Raw genomic sequence first — 19,313 nt, 5'->3', positions numbered from 1 at the left:
CTTCCCTCTTTAGGTGTTGCTAAATGCGGGCATATCTCATTACAGTGCGTGAAAACACCCGTTATTTAGAAAGGGAGTTTTTATCAGCGGTGCATGTAAACAAATCTGTGATTGTCAAATTCAACGTCATATATGCTTCCACAACGCCTGCCTCCAAAATAAAGGCTGAGTACATAGTCTAGGAACACCTGACATAAAAAAAAAAATGTTGTTTGAAGCAAAGGGGGCGGCTGCCCGCTTGAATTTTCCCACAATGCGCATTTTATTTACGGAACGGATACCACATAATCCACCAAGAGCCCCCTCCCGTCACCGTGCAAACAATGTAGCAGGACCGAGATGTACACAGATAAAACGTGACCCCGGGAGGGTTTATCCGTCCTTCCCTCGATGCTGCTGCTGCTTCGCCTTCGAGGCGCACCTCCTGCCTGCGTGCCCTGGAGCCGCGCCGCCCCGTTCAGGCGCAGGCAGGGAGTGCCATCAGCGTGCCGCCGGGCTCGAGGAGGGAAGCACAAGACAAGCACCAGCTTGTACCAGGAAGCGAGGAAAGCAGATAAAGCCACTATAGTGGCGAAAGAGAAAATAGTTGCTGCTGCTCGGTGCCCCCTCCCCCTCGCTTCGGTGTGTTTTTTCTCTCCCAGCGCCCTCCTCCTTCCTCCTTTCGCAGCCAATGCTCGCTTCTATTTCCCAACTGGAACACACTGAACGTTTTCATCCAAAACACCGTCTTCAGCAGCAGAGGCATGGGGGAGCCCTGGGAGAGACACCTTACAACGGAATAGCCTCTCGCCGCAGGCAACTTTACATCGGCCGCCACGTTTTTTGACAGCACAACCACCGTTTTGTGGATTATACGTTAAAAAGGGAACAACATTTTGCATATTCAGGCGTAAACAAAAGGACAAAAATGACCGAAGAGAGCTCGGATATTCCCAAAGAGTTGCTGGGTAAGGTTTCCATTTTTGTGCTGCCGGTGTACGTGGGGGTGTCACCTGGACAGGAGGTTGCTCCTTGCTAGAAGTTTCCTCTGCTTCGCTAGGCTAAAATGCATCCATGCACCACAGGTGGGGGCCGCGGGGAGGGTGGGGGCGCGTTATAGGCTGCTGCTGCTGTCTTTGCCGCTTGGGATTTGTTGTTAGGATTACAGGGATTTGCTTTTCGTGGCGAAAAAAAGGGGGAGGGGGTGTCAGTACCTCACTACCAAGTCCAAGAGGGGGAGGGTTGAGCAACTTAATGTTTACACGAGCAGCCAATGGTCAAGCAGAGCAGAGGTGCGCGTGCATTTACCTGCCACCATCAGAGCCTTCCAATCAGATTATTTTATTAACCCAAACATAGCCATACTTCAATTTCCATTGATTTTTTTAACAAACCGGTGTGTTAATGGACAATCTAAGTGTTGAATGTCAGAAAGGTAATTTCTTTCTAATTAAGGAGCTTGTCCTACCTCCGCTTTAGCACCGTCTCCCCCTGTCCTTTCAATCGTGAGGTGATCCCGCCTCACTAATGTCACGACTGGGACGAGGAGGACCTTAATTGGGGTGATGAAGATTACCTGTAAGTAACGGCACTTTAATGCTCATTGCCCAGCACTATTGACCCGTATGACCCGTATGCGCAGCACTTGCATGCTTTCTATGGAGCATTCTGGCAGCTACTGTCTTATGTTTATAAATTAGAAAATAAAATCGACTTGTAGCTTAATCTGGTTAAAAATATAGGATTGGATGAGTCTTTCCCAGGCTGAACCTGGAGCATCTTGAGATCTGTGGTATCCCTTGGCTGTCAAGTGGCCTCATGTCATGCCTAACACTTTGCACTGCCTTTCAAAGCGGTTAGCGCATTGCTATATGGGAGTTGTAGTCCGTACATAGTATAAAACCAAACAGATTAACAGACCTGTTAGCTCAGGCGACGAACGTAACCATGACTACAACTTCCAGAATACACTGATTTGATAAACACATATTCAGGACTGGAAACGAGCTGTCTGAGTGACATGGAGTTATATGATAAACTTAGCAGTATATGTTGAGCTTTAATTGGCAGGAAGTATTATTGGTCTGAGTTTAGGGCTATGCAACAATGACATGAAGCTCACAGCCTCCTGCGACCTGAGCTTTGTAGGTAGGTCCTTTGAAAATGACAAAAACGTGCTGGTTGGAATGGGATGTATGACGTTACAACGCATGCATTTACATCGCATGCCTTTACAACGCAATTATTACAACGCAGTCTATTACAACGCATAGTGCTTTGGGGCGCTGGATAGTGAATAGTTTAATTTACTATTCCAACTCCAGTCCCCGTGGACACTAGGGATGGTTATTGGATAGTAAATTAACCTATTCCCTATCCTAGAGCGCCCCCCAGAGCAATGCGTTGTAATAGTTTGCCTTGTAATGGTTGCATTGTAAAGGCTCTGCGATGTAAAAGTTGCGTTGTAAGTGTTGTTCACCGTTGGAATGTATTCATCTCAACCACTGATAATCACTCTGACTGCATTGTAGGACATTATTCTTGGTCCATTTGCCATCCCAGACAGCGATCAATTTTATGCAGATGAGCCCTGATCCCGTTCCACTGTGAAAAGGGATGCCTGAACTGCGGCTTAGAGTAATTGCCAATGACCACGATAAATTCGAAGAACTCCATCCATTACTTTTTATGGTTTCTAGGTGAGGTTTCCTTGAAAAGCACGAAACCTCTCTTTTAATAGCAAAACCAACAGTTTGTTAGTGACCACTGTGCTGGTGACACTAAGAGATGTCAACTACCCATGTCATGAGGGTGAGTGTCAGCCAGTCCTTGTTATCCTGCCGACATCACAAAGCGTCAATAGGCTTGTTACAAGTATGGCTTACAGATGCCACCATGCTTACTGTTGTTTTAAAAAAAAAGCTAGGCCTGGCTGAAATTCAACCTGTTGTCCTGGACCTGTTGGCAGGTATGGCTTGGTGACTGCTTTTCTTTGCAGGTTGGTTGACTGGCAGAAGCAGGAAGCACTCCAGGTTTGAGGGTCTGATTCACTCAGAATTTGCTGTGACTTACTTTTGAAGTACTCCTGGCTTGCCACTAAATGGCAAGAGTAAGTCCAGAGTTCACCTGGCTTACTCCTGGAATTCAGTAGTAAGCTAGGAGTAGGTCTAGAGTAAGAACACCTACTTACAGCAACACCTTTGTGAATCGGGCCCGGAGTGTAACACATTTTCCAAATAACAGAGGCCTGTTAGAGCAAGCCCTTGTTGCATCATGTTACAGCGAAACGTGTACGCTCAAAGGCGGCTGAAGCTCTACGAAGGACCGGGAAGCATTTTGTTGAGGGATGGGGCACTTCCTGCGCTCAGTTTGCATTGGCATCAGTTTGAGTATTTGCACTTTAGTCAAGCAACACCCAAGCCTACTATGTCACAGTGAGGTTCACTTTTGTCTGTGACCTCTGTCTAGGCTGGAGACCAAGTAGGCTAACTCCTAGCGTATTTTGTCTCTTACCTGAGCCTGCTCTTTGCTCAGTGCGGGAAGCACTGCAGACCACAGCGTAACCACTGTTGAATGACCCGGGGAGAAAGATTTGTTAGAACACGCCCTTTTAGAGCTCTATTACTGTAAAATGTTTGTACTAAAAGGTCTTGGCAGCAGCGTACGTGCTCCTTAAAGTTTTTGACATGAATTTTCTTGTCATTCCAGAAAGTGTCAGGGATGTTATTGGCAGGAAGATCAAGATTGCGGTGAGGAAGAAAATAAAGCTAGAGGTTAGGGGCGACAAAGTGGAAAATAAAGTTTTGGTAAGTTGCTTGTATACTGTTTTACACACAAACAATAATGAATGGAAACAATTGTTGAGCTTGTCACAAAAATACTTCCCTCCTCCATATAGTGGCGTAGGAAGGGGCGTGCGGTGAGTGCGGGCCGCCCCTGGTGTCATCACTGAGGTGGGTGACAAAATGGCAAAAATATGTTTTTTAAACACATATGTTTGCCATTTTGTCAAGCCGGGGGTGACAAGGAATTTCTGCACTGGGTACCACCTGACCTTGCTACGCCACTGCCTCCATAGCACCAGCATCTTCCAAAATGTTATAAAGCACATTAAATTTATTGGTAGTTCATGTTTCCTTTTCTCTGCTTGGGTTCAGTAGATTATTTTAGAAGGTCCAAGCAGGAAACCTATATTTGACTTACTTTCTAAAGAGGGGTAGGAATAAAGAAGGTGAATTGGGCCAAGAGGTAAAAGTTCTGTTCTTGTTTCACTGGTACTGTTGTGGCTCAAAATGAATGTGTCTTTGGTGTACAGATCACAAGTGGAACTGAACCGTGTCTTAAGTGTCATGCCCAGAAACCTTTGCCATGTCCTCACCTGACTCTCTTGGCTTCTAGTCTATTCTCTTTTCTAGTTGACTGCAGGTTATGGCACCGTTTTTGTGCCTTGGGTGTGCCTTTTCGATTTGTTCTTTTTTCCTTGGTCACTTCTCTACTGGCATTGATGCGGTTCCTTTTGACTCTGTCGTAAATGTACATATTCGGAGTGGAACCAAACATCACTTTAACTGGCACACCTAAATCAACATATCAAGAATTAGTCTCTTTAGTACTGCTGTGAGGCAGTCCTAGTTACCTTGTATTTGTGCGTGTTGGTTTGCTCTCTCTTCCTTTGACTCCTTGCTATTGATGCTGACTTATGATCACTCATTCCTGTTTGTGAATTGTTGGCAGTGCACGTATCCAAATAAAGGTCAATTTAGATCTATAATGAGGTTTTATAGGGGGTGATGTTTGTCCCATTGACATCCTCTTTTCCTTATACAGACTTATGTGTTGAGGTGAATTTTCATTTCAGAGGGGGGCGTCCTAGAAGATTAGGTTGACTGTGCAAAGTACGATTGCCAGAGGCTTCTTGTGGTTGGTGTGAACTGCCAACATTCAGTCCCCAAAACCTTCTGCTCCTGGCTTCTTGAAAGAGGCAAGATATGATTACTTAAGCAGCATGTATGCATCACAAGGTCACTCTGCCCTTAAGGAAAGAAGCTGCAATGAAGGTTGTGTTCCATCCTTGACATTTTTGCAATAGCCAGAATCATTAGAGTAAAAGCTTGTAAAAAACCCAGCAGAGTGCCAGTTGGCCTTCTTAAATCCATTTGGACTAGTATGTACATGTTTTATGTTTGGTGACAAACTCCATCCTTGCATAAAGTCGGGCTCCTCCATCTTGGAGGCAGGCTGTAAGAGTACCTATTGTCAAGAAGGGTGATGGGGATAGGACAGAGCCAGCATTATATATATAAACTTTATTCGGATTATTACAATCCATAAAAGCAGTACAATTAAAAATCTTCAATGAGATCTGATTATCAGTTACTTAAAAACAGCAAAAAGGAATTTCGGTAATATATACAGTACTATTATAATTTAAAGGTTTTTCCTATGTCTGCATATACATTTCAGAAAATTAAGGACATGGTAACATGTGGCTTCGGTGTCCAAAAGCTGCAAGCTCAACATGGCTGCTCTGCATTGTCTGAGACCCCAGGATTTTAAAAGGGTCAGTAGCCAGAGTTTGCGGTGTTCCTGATAAAATTTACAGAACAGAACTGTATGAAGAGTGGATTGACCTGATATCCCATCACATGGGCATGGAGGTGAATTTAAATCCCAAACATTTGGTGTTGGGAAGACCACCAGTTTGTGAAATATGTTCAGTCTGAATCTTATCAGGAGAAATCGTTCAAAGGTACCAATGTCAAGATTTAAATAGGGCTGCATTGAAAGGGTAGATTGAACCAGCATGGCGTGCTGCGCCAACTGTTTCCCAGCTTCTGCCTGAAGTCTCAATTTAGTCAAATGATCCAACACTCGCTTTTTTAGGTTATCGTTTGCGAGTTCTCCAATTTTTTCGGGATTAAGATAATATTTTTCCATTCCAAGGTCGCAAAGAAAGGTCCGAATATAGGCCAGCCATTTAATTTTTAAAACGTAGTCCAGAGACATTGCATCCGCCACTATTGTTTTTGTAAGGTCGTTTTTATCTGATGCCCAAATACGTCGCCAGAGTAGAAGTGGTTGGATTTTGGCAAGGTCTTCGATATATGGTGCCCCTAATTCTAAGTGGCAGGCGTAAACGGAGGAAGTTTTGGGGGCAGATAGGATAAATCTGAAAAACTTATTTTCTGCAATTTGCAGAGAGGTAACGTCCGTATGTCCCCATAGTCCTGCTCCATATAAGGCTGTAGATTGGCACTTGGCTTTATATATGGTTATCAGTTCCCTGGGTGGACGTTTTCCCAATTTTTGAGAGAACGACACCAATGCGGCTAATGCTCTTTTAAAACAATGGTTTCTGGCTTCTACTGCTGGTTTCCAGGAGAGTTTATTGTCTATCATGACCCCCAGATAACAGTATTCATTTGTTGAGTCAATTTTTTGGCTGTCGAGGTAGATAGAGTTTTGCTGTTTTTTCCCGACCCCAGCCTTCATTACAAAAGTCTTTTTCACGTTTATATGGAGGTCAAGAGTTCTCATGAACTGGGAATATCTAATAAGGGACCTTTGGAGTTCACGGGGAGTTTGTGCGAGGAGGACGGCGTCATCCGCATACAGCAGAGCGGGGATCGGGCGATGTTTGGCCAAAGGGAGGTCACGGGCACCCTTTAGTAGCTCGACCTCCAAGTTGTTGGTATAGAGGGAGAAAAGGAAGGGTGCCAGGACACATCCTTGTCTGACCCCACGCTCTACTGTGAAGGACGCCGTCAGTTCTCCCTTTATTCCGTAGCGAACTCTTGCGGATGGGTTGGAATAGAGTTCCCTTAAAAAGTTCAGGAGAGGTGGGTCTACCCCCATCTGTGCCAAAAGGGACCACAATTTTGTGTGGGAGACGCAGTTGAAAGCCGCGGACAGATCTACGTAGGTCATGTAAAGTTTTGCTTTCTTTGCATGCACATATTTTCCGAAGATTATTGATAAGTTTAGGACTTGTTCCACGGTACCTAATCCTTTTCTGAATCCGAATTGAAGGTCGGATAGGATACCTCTTTCTTCTGCCCAGTCCTGAAGTCTTTCTAAAATCACTCTTCCTGCTATTTTCCCCAATGAGTCCAGCAGGGAAAGTGGGCGATAGCAGGCGGGGTCCATACGATTACCTTTTTTAAAGATCGGCACCATGATGGACCTAGTCCAAGACTCCAGAATTCCTATTTTTGCCGTAGCGGTACAGACCCTTGTTAGAATTGGTGCCCAAAGATCTGTTTGATGTTTAAAAAGGTCTGCCGGGACACCATCCGGCCCTGGAGCTTTCCCTTTTTTGGTGGAGTTCAATGCCACAAGAATCTCAGGAATTTCAAAACTTATATCTATCGGGTATGGTGGGAATGTTTTTTCCTCTTCTTCCAGGTCTTGGTCGTGGATTGGTTTTTGGAAGATACTGGTGAAATGTGATACCCAAGTTGCAGCGTCTATGGCGGCTTCGATTTTTGGGCAAGTGTCGTCCGCCAAAAAAGGAGTTCTTATAATTCTCCAGAAGGCTTTAGAGTTTTTTTCCTGGGCACTGGTGTGGAGTTCATGCCACAGCGCTTGCTTCAGTTCCTCCTTCCTCTTTTTCCTTATTTTATGATATTCACTTCTAAGAGTGGCTATTGTACTGGGATCCCTTTCGTTTTTATTTAAGGCTAGCTTTAGTTTTGTATGAGCCTTAGTGCACTCTTGATTAAACCGGCCATTAGGCTTGGATGAGCCAGGTTTTTGTTTTCTTGTTAGTAACACCTTAGTTTTTTCCATAATTTGGGCGAAGTTAGTTAGAAGCTCCGTGTCATTAGTAGCTATATCCAAACAGATTTCAATTTGGGGATGGACTGATCTTATTAGCTCTTTGGTGAGTTCCTCTGGATTTATCCTCTCCCATTTTATAGTATACCCATTTACTTTATCCATGTTGATATTTTCCTGAGTCAATGCATTGGCTATTATTACTGGAGAACATTTCTGATAAGTTAGTGAGACTTCCAGAGTTAGTATTGCATGGTCACTTTGGGAATTCGGTATTACTTCAAAGTTCTTTACTCTTAGTTGTAAGGATGCTGATATAATTATAAAGTCTACCGTAGTTTGGTAACCTCTTCCAATATAGGTAGGTGCAAGTGAGTTTTCCCCATAGTCGAAGGTGTTTACTATCTGGAGATCCAGATCGGATAGGAGATCATTCATTTGCCTTCCCATTTTGTTGTGCGAAAAATGGGTAAGTAAGAGGCCGTCTTCTGTCACCGTGCCAGGGCATTTTCTTTTTAATTGGGTACAGGCGTGCAGATTGAAGTCGCCTGCCCATAGTATTGTTGCCGGGCCTCCTTCTCCTTGTTGTATTCTTAAAGTAGTTAGTTTTTCATGGAGGTGGGCCAAGACTCTCTCAAAGTCCAATTCATCCAGATTATTATAAAAATTGACGATGATCATTGACTCTCTTTTCTGGAAGTAAAGACCAAGGATCTGCAAATTTGGTGCCAGTTCGATAACCTTTATTTTAACGTTTTGGATAGTGTTAGCTATGTAAATACACAGACCTCCCTTTGGTCTACCTGTGTGTCCCGACTGCGCGAGAGACGAGTACGTTTTGTACCCCTGCAGGTGATATTCTTGTAGCGACCATGTCTCCTGTATGCATAGTACTTGATGGTTAAGCGTGTGGTACAGGATTGTCCCATCCTCTATTTTTGTCCTTAATCCAGCGATGTTCCACGAGATCAAACTCAGGATTGTTAAGCTGTCCCTTGAGCTTTTTGTTCTTTTTAATTCATTTAAGATCTCGGGAGCTGGTGTAATCTCTAGGTCTGGAGGGACTGATGGGGGTTCCGTAGGTTCCAAACGGTCTGTTTGAGTTTGGGAGTATTCCTGAGGTTGTGGTAGTCAATCAACGCACTCCAGGGGACTGTATCTATTTGCTAATTGGAGGCCATTCCAGCTATCCCAACGTATGGGGTCGTTGTGCTTTGTCCGTTGATCCTGGCCACTCCATTCGTCCCTATCTCTGCCTTGATGGTTTGGGCCTAGTGGGTTGAATGGGGGGAACCATCCTTGCCGCGGCTGTTGCCATGGGTGGATGTTGTAATGCATGGATTGCTGAGGTTGCCACCCTTGTTGGGTGGTATGATGTGGATATTGAGGTGGGTTAACGGGAGGTTGGGTAGCAAGGTGTGTGGGTTGGGGAAATAAGACAGATGGTTGCCACTGGAAAGCTGGTTGTTGTAAATTTTGCGAAAAACGTGGCCTATCTGGGTAGTGTTGGGGATGATACATGTTATATTCAGAGGGATTTATAGGGCCGGGGTTTGGTGGGTGTACATAAAAGGGGAAATTTTGCCTTGAGGGTGGGGGTAGGAAGTAAGATAAGGGAAGGGGATTTATTTTTGTGGCAGGTCCTCTATTGGGCGAGTTGCAAATGTAGTTTGATGCCCCTATCTCCCTGAATTTGATACTGATGACGTCCCCCGCTATTGCCTTCGTGCTTCTACCAACCCAATCTCCTCTACGTGCGGAGAAGATATCACCCCTAATATGGGCGGGTAGTGGTCTGTGGAGTTGGAGCCACTGGGCACATTTGTTCCTCAGCTCTGCGAAAGTTTCTCTTGCTCCCTCCTTCAGTGGGGGCACTGCTGTTAACACCACCACGAAGGGAGAGGCTTCCGGGGGTAAGTTAATTATTTTAGGCCGAGGTTGCTTAATCTTCAGATCTGATGGTTTTTCTTGGGAGGGGGTCTCTGCTGAGATGGTGGAGTTTCCTTTTGTTTGTCTGTTATTTGTTTTTGATTGACCTGCTGGACCTGTTTGTATAGCAGAGGAAAGATCTACCGCCTCCGGAGTGTTTTGGGAGACTTCCAGATTGCTCCCTTTTTTGGCTAAAGGAAGTGTTACTGCCGCTTTTTTGGTTAGCGAGATGTTAGGCTTGTCTGTTATGCCTATTATTTGTTTGGAGCTGGATGGTTTTTGAAGTATTTCCTTTGCTCCCTGCGTTGGGGCGGGACCATTCCTGCTTGATTTACAACTGCATTTGGTGTTGATTAGTGACGTGAGTCTGTCCAACTTTGATATGAGTGGTTTGATCTGTGCTGTAATTTTGGCTTCAAGATCGGATTTTAGGTCCATAACCATGTTTTCCACCCAACAGGGGATACCTGCCGAGGAGTTTGGGGTAGGTGTGATCAAATTATGGTTCTTTATTTTTGTTTTTGGATTTTCCTTGATGATTGGCATTGCCTTGGGGAGGGTGGAGGTATTTTCCCTTATTTTTGTTGGTTCTAGGGTCATTTCTGGATCAGGTGGTAAAGGATTACTGATGGCACTCTGGTCTAATTTCTCAGCCGGTGATTGACAGGCTTCTAAGTCTGGGGTTGCGTCGAGATCGACGTATGATTGATCAGAGTCCGATTGGGTTACGGATAAATCTACTGAGTTTGGAACAGTCATCGTAGGAACGGTGGTTAATGGCAGTGGTAAGGAGCAGTTATTAGCCACCTGGTGAACGGGGGAGTTTGCGGTGGCAAGTGAACCGAGCGAAGATCGTTTTGCCTGCATGAGGTCCAAAGAGACTCTTTTCTCCAGTAAGATGATGCTTTTGTCAATGGTGTCATTGACCCTGGATATGAAAAGGTCTATAGGGCCGGTCACTTGCGTCACCAGTGTCGCTTTCTTGGACGCACTTCTTGTTTTGGGACGCATCCTGAGTCCCAGTGGTGTGCGTTGGAATTCGTGGGGGCCTAGGGGGGTTGTCGTAGAGTGCAGGGGGACAGGGCCGGGGCCGTCCTCGAACGGCCTCAAACGGCCCTGTCTTTGCCCTGTCTTCGCCCGAGCTGCGTCCCGCGCTGCGGGAGAGAGATGTTGTTAAGTAGGAGGCGTAAAGGGCGGGGGGCGGGCCAGCAGGGAGAGCGGACCGGAAGCTCTTCCTTGGTCTTGCAGGGACTTCTGGGAAATGAAGTCCCCGCACGCTCGCAGCCCCGCTGGTCCCTCGCGCCCCTTACCGCCTTGCTGTTCTTGCTGCCGGTGTCCTCGCCTCAGTCTTTCAGGATGCTGCCTCTACCAGCACCCACCAGCGATGCGGCACCCGCGGAGCGGGTGCGGCGAGAGGTGGGCCGGGAGGCTGATGCGCTGTTTGGCTGGTGCGTGACCGCGAAACTGATGCCTTCCGCTTGAATGCAGAGTAGGTAGGTGTCCCACGGAGTGGAGGGAGAGGGACGCTTTTAGCGGACTTGGATGGGCGGGGGGCGGGCCAGCAGGGAGAGCGGACCGGAAGCTCTTCCTTGGTCTTGCAGGGACTTCTGGGAAATGAAGTCCCCGCACGCTCGCAGCCCCGCTGGTCCCTCGCGCCCCTTACCGCCTTGCTGTTCTTGCTGCCGGTGTCCTCGCCTCAGTCTTTCAGGATGCTGCCTCTACCAGCACCCACCAGCGATGCGGCACCCGCGGAGCGGGTGCGGCGAGAGGTGGGCCGGGAGGCTGATGCGCTGTTTGGCTGGTGCGTGACCGCGAAACTGATGCCTTCCGCTTGAATGCAGAGTAGGTAGGTGTCCCACGGAGTGGAGGGAGAGGGACGCTTTTAGCGGACTTGGATGGGCGGGGGGCGGGCCAGCAGGGAGAGCGGACCGGAAGCTCTTCCTTGGTCTTGCAGGGACTTCTGGGAAATGAAGTCCCCGCACGCTCGCAGCCCCGCTGGTCCCTCGCGCCCCTTACCGCCTTGCTGTTCTTGCTGCCGGTGTCCTCGCCTCAGTCTTTCAGGATGCTGCCTCTACCAGCACCCACCAGCGATGCGGCACCCGCGGAGCGGGTGCGGCGAGAGGTGGGCCGGGAGGCTGATGCGCTGTTTGGCTGGTGCGTGACCGCGAAACTGATGCCTTCCGCTTGAATGCAGAGTAGGTAGGTGTCCCACGGAGTGGAGGGAGAGGGACGCTTTTAGCGGACTTGGATGGGCGGGGGGCGGCCAGCAGGGAGAGCGGACCGGAAGCTCTTCCTTGGTCTTGCAGGGACTTCTGGGAAATGAAGTCCCCGCACGCTCGCAGCCCCGCCGGTCCCTCGCGCCCCTTACCGCCTTGCTGTTCTTGCTGCCGGTGTCCTCGCCTCAGTCTTTCAGGATGCTGCCTCTACCAGCACCCACCAGCGATGCGGCACCCGCGGAGCGGGTGCGGCGAGAGGTGGGTCGGGAGGCTGATGCGCTGTTTGGCTGGTGCGTGACCGCGAAACTGATGCCTTCCGCTTGAATGCAGAGTAGGTAGGTGTCCCACGGAGTGGAGGGAGAGGGACGCTTTTAGCGGACTTGGATGGGCGGGGGGCGGGCCAGCAGGGAGAGCGGACCGGAAGCTCTTCCTTGGTCTTGCAGGGACTTCTGGGAAATGAAGTCCCCGCACGCTCGCAGCCCCGCTGGTCCCTCGCGCCCCTTACCGCCTTGCTGTTCTTGCTGCCGGTGTCCTCGCCTCAGTCTTTCTGGATGCAGCCTCTACCAGCACCCACCAGCGATGCGGCACCCGCGGAGCGGGTGCGGCGAGAGGTGGGCCGGGAGGCTGATGCGCTGTTTGGCTGGTGCGTGACCGCGAAACTGATGCCTTCCGCTTGAATGCAGAGTAGGTAGGTGTCCCACGGAGTGGAGGGAGAGGGACGCTTTTAGCGGACTTGGATGGGCGGGGGGCGGGCCAGCAGGGAGAGCGGACCGGAAGCTCTTCCTTGGTCTTGCAGGGACTTCTGGGAAATGAAGTCCCCGCACGCTCGCAGCCCCGCTGGTCCCTCGCGCCCCTTACCGCCTTGCTGTTCTTGCTGCCGGTGTCCTCGCCTCAGTCTTTCAGGATGCTGCCTCTACCAGCACCCACCAGCGATGCGGCACCCGCGGAGCGGGTGCGGCGAGAGGTGGGCCGGGAGGCTGATGCGCTGTTTGGCTGGTGCGTGACCGCGAAACTGATGCCTTCCGCTTGAATGCAGAGTAGGTAGGTGTCCCACGGAGTGGAGGGAGAGGGACGCTTTTAGCGGACTTGGATGGGCGGGGGGCGGGCCAGCAGGGAGAGCGGACCGGAAGCTCTTCCTTGGTCTTGCAGGGACTTCTGGGAAATTAAGTCCCCGCACGCTCGCAGCCCCGCTGGTCCCTCGCGCCCCTTACCGCCTTGCTGTTCTTGCTGCCGGTGTCCTCGCCTCAGTCTTTCAGGATGCTGCCTCTACCAGCACCCACCAGCGATGCGGCACCCGCGGAGCGGGTGCGGCGAGAGGTGGGCCGGGAGGCTGATGCGCTGTTTGGCTGGTGCGTGACCGCGAAACTGATGCCTTCCGCTTGAATGCAGAGTAGGTAGGTGTCCCCAGCATTATATAATTTGATATCCCTTCTTGATGCTTACGCAAAGGTGTGTGCCAAGTTTCCTTTGTGGAAGTTCAAGACTGGAGTGAGGATCAGGATTCCTGACTGAACTGTAAGCATTTCTTTTTGCAGGGTTAGGAGAGAGGGAAACGGTTCCTCTCATTTAGCCTGTCCAGATAGATCTTCGTCGCCATCAACAGGGGTGTGGAATTTAGTAATATATCTACTTGCCCATGGGACAGGTTGCTTCATAAATCCACTTGTCCTGTAAAAAAAATCCACTTGTCCCTTTGGTGCCACGTAGTGCAGCTGCACATTATGGCAGCAATTTCATTATAGAAAAGCTCTGATATTAGCCTTTCTGATTATTCCAGGGCTCATACTATAGTAGGGTTTGAATTCAAGCAATTTCCTTATTTTGCCATCTTTCCGCAGATCTACATACTAGGGCTGGAGGTAGGGCCAAGCAAAGTTCCAGGGTTGGATTGTGCTTTTGAGTCTTTGCAAACCTACTAAATTGCATGTTTTAAGGTTTTTGCCAGATCCTCTCCTATCTTTTCCCATATTGAGAAAGATTGGAAATTTCCTCCTGACAATGGCAGAAGTAAAACTACTTATAGGGTCGAGAAAAAAGTGGTTGGAGAGAAAGTGAACTTGTAAATGCTCAACAGAACATGAGCAAATCTGTACTTGCATATTTGTTCATGCTAAGAAGCAGCTCGCCAATGTTTTTTAGGAATACGATTTCCTGGTCTACTTTTGTAAATTTACAAAAGCCGTAAATCTGCACTAATGTAACGACATATACTATGGGTGCAATGTTGTGACTTTCTTTAAGAATTGGGCCCCTAATTAGATCTGTAGTAAACCAAGACCATTAAAAAAAAATTACAATTCTACCTCTATTCATCGACTGAGTTCCGCTCTTTCACAAGTCGCATATCAGCTCAGAAAGTCGTTTAATTCAGTGCCAGGAACTACTGTGGCAATGTTTGCTTTTTGAGACCAAAAGATATTATTGCTTTTTGCAGACGTTTGTTATAATGGTGAGGGCCTGGCAGCTCCCATAACGTTTTACAAAAACAATAGCAACACAAGATATGCATTGACGAAACCAAAAGGCTGACCACCAATATCAAACCTGTTGTCTTTCCCAATACTTGTTTATTTTCATGTTTCACATTATCTTGCTGAAACTGGTTGCACTGATTTTTCCATTATGAACATTTTTTGGAAATACTTGCATGCATCAACACATTTTGCTAAATGATGCTTGAAAGAAATGTTACGTACAATTTCACAGTGGTTTAGCAAAAAACATTTTTTCCTACTTGCATTTTCTTGCAAGCATTTTATTTTGAAAGCAAAGGATCATCAATCTTACTTTCAAGATTCTGCAGATATTTGCATCTAATTAGAGAGCATTCTGGGAGCATTGTATGTAGCCTCATATTGTTAAACTTTGGAAACTCATGTACACATGTTTTCACTAGAACCATTGTCAGAAGTGCAGTTCAAGCTTACAATATGTCCTTAGAGTGCTCACCCTAATAAGAAAGGATTTTTATTAACCAACCATAAATACAAGTTCTAACAGCTTTAATATATGGACACAAATGTCACCTTAACTGCAAACAATGCCTTTGCCTGATCCATAATGTGGTACTGTAAACTGATAGCCAAAGGGGTTGTGCTGCAGTGGGTGGGGCCTACTTGTCCCAGGGACAAAAGACACATGAAAACTTGTTGTCCTTGACCCCAAACAGTGTGCTCCGGGAGTCTGGCTATAGGAAGTCCATAACCTGCATCAAGCATTCTCTTTTTGCACCTTGCCTTTATTGACCTACGCAAAGTATTTGATTCTGTTAGTTGATTTCTATCAATGACTATGTTGTGGTCATGTAGGTGTGGTGATGCAACACTGGTCGCCGTTTGCGGCGTCTATACTTTGAACGTTCCTAGAGCCTGTATTGAACCTGTGAATTAGTTGACACACTCATTTCCTACCGCCCACGAAATTCCTCTCTGAGGAGCGGTGGGTGGATGACCTTGAGTTGCTATTCTCAGACTATGTTGTTTTGAACGCTTACACTGCTATTACCCTTTGCCAGATTTTGGGCACCAAGGAGGGCTTGTTGAAGCACTGTCTCTTTGTCAGCAAATGTGTACAAAACAAATGTGATGGTGCTGGGCAAAGGTACATTTTCTGGCTATTACTCATTGACCGGCATGAGAAATGAAAAACGTAATTTTGTGATTGCTTTGGTTATAGTTTATCTGCTGCTGATTAACACTATCACTGCTGCAGCAATTCCCCCTCTGTGCTGCAGATCCATGGAATACATCGTTTCATGACGAGCTCAGCTCGTCATAAGCAAACGACCAGTGTACTGCATGACGAGCTGCGCTCGAATTGAGCATCGAAGGGGTTAATGCAAGACTCCGGTTAATAACAAGGATAAGGATTAAGCTTTAACATTATGAGGAGGCATATTTTTACTTGAACCTCATTTTTTGGGGGATGGGTTAGTGATGCAAGACACAATCCGCGTTTAGCTCACACATGAAGTAGCAGGAGCCTTCAATGCAGATACGTATTGGGGATATGAGGTGCACAATCTCTGTGGTTATTAAAAAAGAAAGATTTATGCGGTCTCTTGTTTTGAATTCTGTAGGGGACCTCCCTGGAGTGTGCCAGGAAAGCTTTTGATGCCCTTCATTTTGATCTCTATGGGATTAGCCCCAAGGTTTGATGAGAGAGACCCTATCAAAGCTTGAGATTGACACAAGGGGTTATTATTGTGCAGGTAATGCACTTCTCCGTTTACAGATCTGACATCAGGGCCCGAGCTGTTAGAAAGTTGTATGATAGATTTTGTTTTGGCCACCTACTGTTTTATGGTCGACCGGCATACAGAGGGGAGGAGAATTGCTGTTTACAGTGTGCCTCATTGGTCAGTGGGACCCCTGCTCACATTTTTCCATTACTTCCATTTTATTCAAAGATGAGGGCATAGTTAGTCCCAGTTCCAATGGAGAAAGGTTGTAGCGTGGTAACAGTGTCCCCCAAGACTAGTATATAGTGCCTTTGACTTGGTGATAATGTACAGGGGTTCCAGTGTCTCTGTGAGCACATTGAAGGAATGCACTCAATGTTATAAGTGATAATGAAGTTCTTGGCCACAATAGAAAAGGTAAGGCTTTGCCAACTTCGAAGCAGATATTTGGAGAAATTGAAATCTATATTCCTTTTTGAACACTGAGCCCCAATTTACTTTTGGAAATGCTTCTTAGATTGTGTTACATTTCTCATTTGCTTCATGGGTCTCGTGTGCTAAACCACTTTAGCATTGGTTCACGTCAGCTGAGTTATTAGTGAAATGTGCTGGGTGAGAAAAAGTAGTAAACACACCCTAATAATGTCTGGCAGACTTCCCAAGTGATTATTGATCCTGGGGGGCGTTTTGTGATCCTCCACAACACCCTTCAGGCCCAGCCATTGATGCTTGCTGCTCTGTATGGTCCGAATAGCGATGACCCGGACTTCTTTGCGCTACTCTGGCACCACATTTCATCCCTTGGCCCTGCCGCGCTCCTTTGGGGTGGCGACTTTAATGTTACACTGTCCACTACGCTAGACCACTTTGACCCCCAGGCTTCACCCCCGCGCTCTGCCACGCTCCGTAGCTCAATTCTTACTGAGAACTTCCTGTTTAATGCATTGCGCCATGTTTGCCCCGTGGCACGCGAGGGCACTTGCGTTTCTGGCTCCCGCGGCTGCTGGTCCCGCTTGGACCTTTTGTATTACCACCCCGGACGTCCTCGCCTGGCTTTCCAATGTCGATCACATGGCGCGCACCCTCTCAGATCATGCTCCTGTTCGCCTCTGCCTGCGCCTCCGGCACTCTCCTTGTCGCGCATTCTCCTGGAGACTTCCCCCCAATGCGTTACGCGACTCAGTCTTCTGTGACAAGATACAAACCGCTATCACCAATTACTTTGAGCTCAACGAAGTCTCCGTTTACTCCCCCTCCACACTCTGGAAGAGTTTTAAAGTTGTCATTCACAGAGAATGTGTCTCCAAACAGTCTGGCGTCCTGCGCTCCATCCACAACACTCTTGCTGAATTGGAAACGGAGATGAAGACTTTGGATTCCTCTCACTCTAGGGACCCTAACCCTTGCTCAGATCCGCGGGAAGCTCTCTGACTTTGCTGATGAGGCTAACAGTAGGGAGGGTTAACGCGCCACTTTGGTGAGGGAGACCACCCTGGGAAAACCCTGGCCAACCTCCTGTACCCATCTCACGCCGCGTCCTACACAACAGCCCTTCAAGATGGTGGCCCAGATAGAACTACCTCCCCTGAGGAAATAAAAGCACGATTCGATGCTTTTTATTCTCAACTTTACACCGCTGGCTCCGTCCCCCTGCATGAGGTTCTCGACCAATATTTTGACACCCTCCAACTCCTTTGGCTCGGCAACCCCCCTCGAGAATTCCTTGATGAGCCTTTCTCTAAAGACAAGATTTTAGCCGCAATCAATGTTATGCCTGGTGATAAGGCCCCTGGTTCGGATGGCCTGCCAGTCTCCTTATATAAATACTTGTGCTCACAGCCTGGTTCCGCACTTGACTACCATGTATAATGAATCTTCTGAGACCGGCCAACTTCCACGCTCGCTTTGCGAGGCTCTCCTCACTTTCCTCCTAAAACCGGATAAACCCCCAGAGCTGAGAGACTCCTATTGTCCCTTGTCACTGATTAAAACGGACAATAAAATTTTCACCAAACTCCTAACTTCCCGCCTTCTCCCTCTCATGCCGCTTATTGCCTGTCCGGGCAAGTCCGGTTTTATTCCCGGCCGCGGGACCTCTCATAATCTCCGGACAATATTGTCCGTCCTTCATCAAATGAACCCTGCGCTTCCTGCAGTGGCCGCCCTGCTTGACGCCACCAAAGCTTTAGAAACCTTGAAGTGGCCATTCCTTTTTTATCTCCTTCCTCACTTGGACTTCAGCCCGGTCTTCATCCGCAAAATTTTACTTCTGTACACCCTCCCTACTGCCCGTCTCCGGATCAATGGTCAAATATCTGAGTATATCTCCATCGGGAGAGGCACCCGGCAGGGGTACCCGCTGTCACCCATGCTTTTTGCCATCGCTATGGAACCCCTTGCGGCCAGACTTCGACAACAGTCTCCATGAAAGCGGACAATGTTACTCTTTATGTCCGTAATCCTCCGGAAAATCTCAGCCTTCTGGTTTGTGAGGTGATATGGTTCGGGGGTTACTCTGGAATTCAGGTGAACTGGAATAAATCTGTGCTGTTCCCCCTCACTGATGCCACAGCACCTTTCACTCTAGACTACCCCTTCATGTGGGCTTCGGCCCCACTAGGTATTTAGGCATCTAGCCGAGCAGGGAGGTGGACAAACATTGTAGAGCTGACTTTGGCCGTGCCGTGGACTGGTCTGAGTCAAAGATTCCCCCTGGAACCGACTGCCTTTATCCTTGGCCGGTCACATAGCTATGGCTAAGATGGTGGTGCTCCTGAAGTTTTTGCATTTGTTCTTGAACATTCCCATTACTCTCACTGCCCACTTTTTCCACAAAATCAGTTCTCGATCCTAGGCTGGCCGACAGCCTAGGATCGCATATAACATCCTTAGCCTCCCGATGTTGCGTGGCGGCCTTGGACCCCCTGATTTTAAACTTTATGCCCATAGTGCCCAAGCCAGCTTTTTTCATTTTTGGCTCCATCCAACTCCCTTTCAGCCGCACGTGGCGGTGGAGGCGGACCTTGCTGCCCCGTTGCCGCTCTCGACCAACTTGTTCGCCCCGGCAAAACTCCCACGCACTGAGCTTGTTACTGTCGAGACCCTGCGCTAGGTTTGGGAGAGATTTCGTAAATTTTCAGGCTCCGATATGCTCTCAGCGCATAACGTGCCAATCGCTCATCATCCGGCTTTCCCTCCTCTTCAAACTTCTGGGATGGTTAAGCACGACAATC

The 19,313-nt window shown here is 47.9% G+C and overlaps 1 protein-coding gene across 2 annotated transcripts in view; it reads left to right on the top strand.

The window, feature by feature from the left end:
* The first annotated feature begins 455 nt into the window (after positions 1-455).
* Positions 456-19,313, top strand: part of CARMIL1 (capping protein regulator and myosin 1 linker 1) — a 994,750-nt gene continuing 975,892 nt past the window's right edge. For both annotated transcript variants that reach the window (XM_086965173.1, XM_086965172.1), the window contains exons 1-2: positions 456-947; positions 3,688-3,785. In XM_086965173.1, the coding sequence (XP_086821299.1) occupies positions 908-947; positions 3,688-3,785 (138 nt within the window). In that variant the 5' untranslated portion in view covers positions 456-907. The remainder of the gene's footprint in view (positions 948-3,687; positions 3,786-19,313) is intronic.

The sequence above is a fragment of the Lissotriton vulgaris genome, chromosome 4_1 (assembly GCF_964263255.1).
Source record: "Lissotriton vulgaris chromosome 4_1, aLisVul1.2, whole genome shotgun sequence".
Lineage (NCBI taxonomy): Eukaryota > Metazoa > Chordata > Amphibia > Caudata > Salamandridae > Lissotriton > Lissotriton vulgaris.
This window is presented reverse-complemented; position numbering and strand designations above follow the sequence as displayed.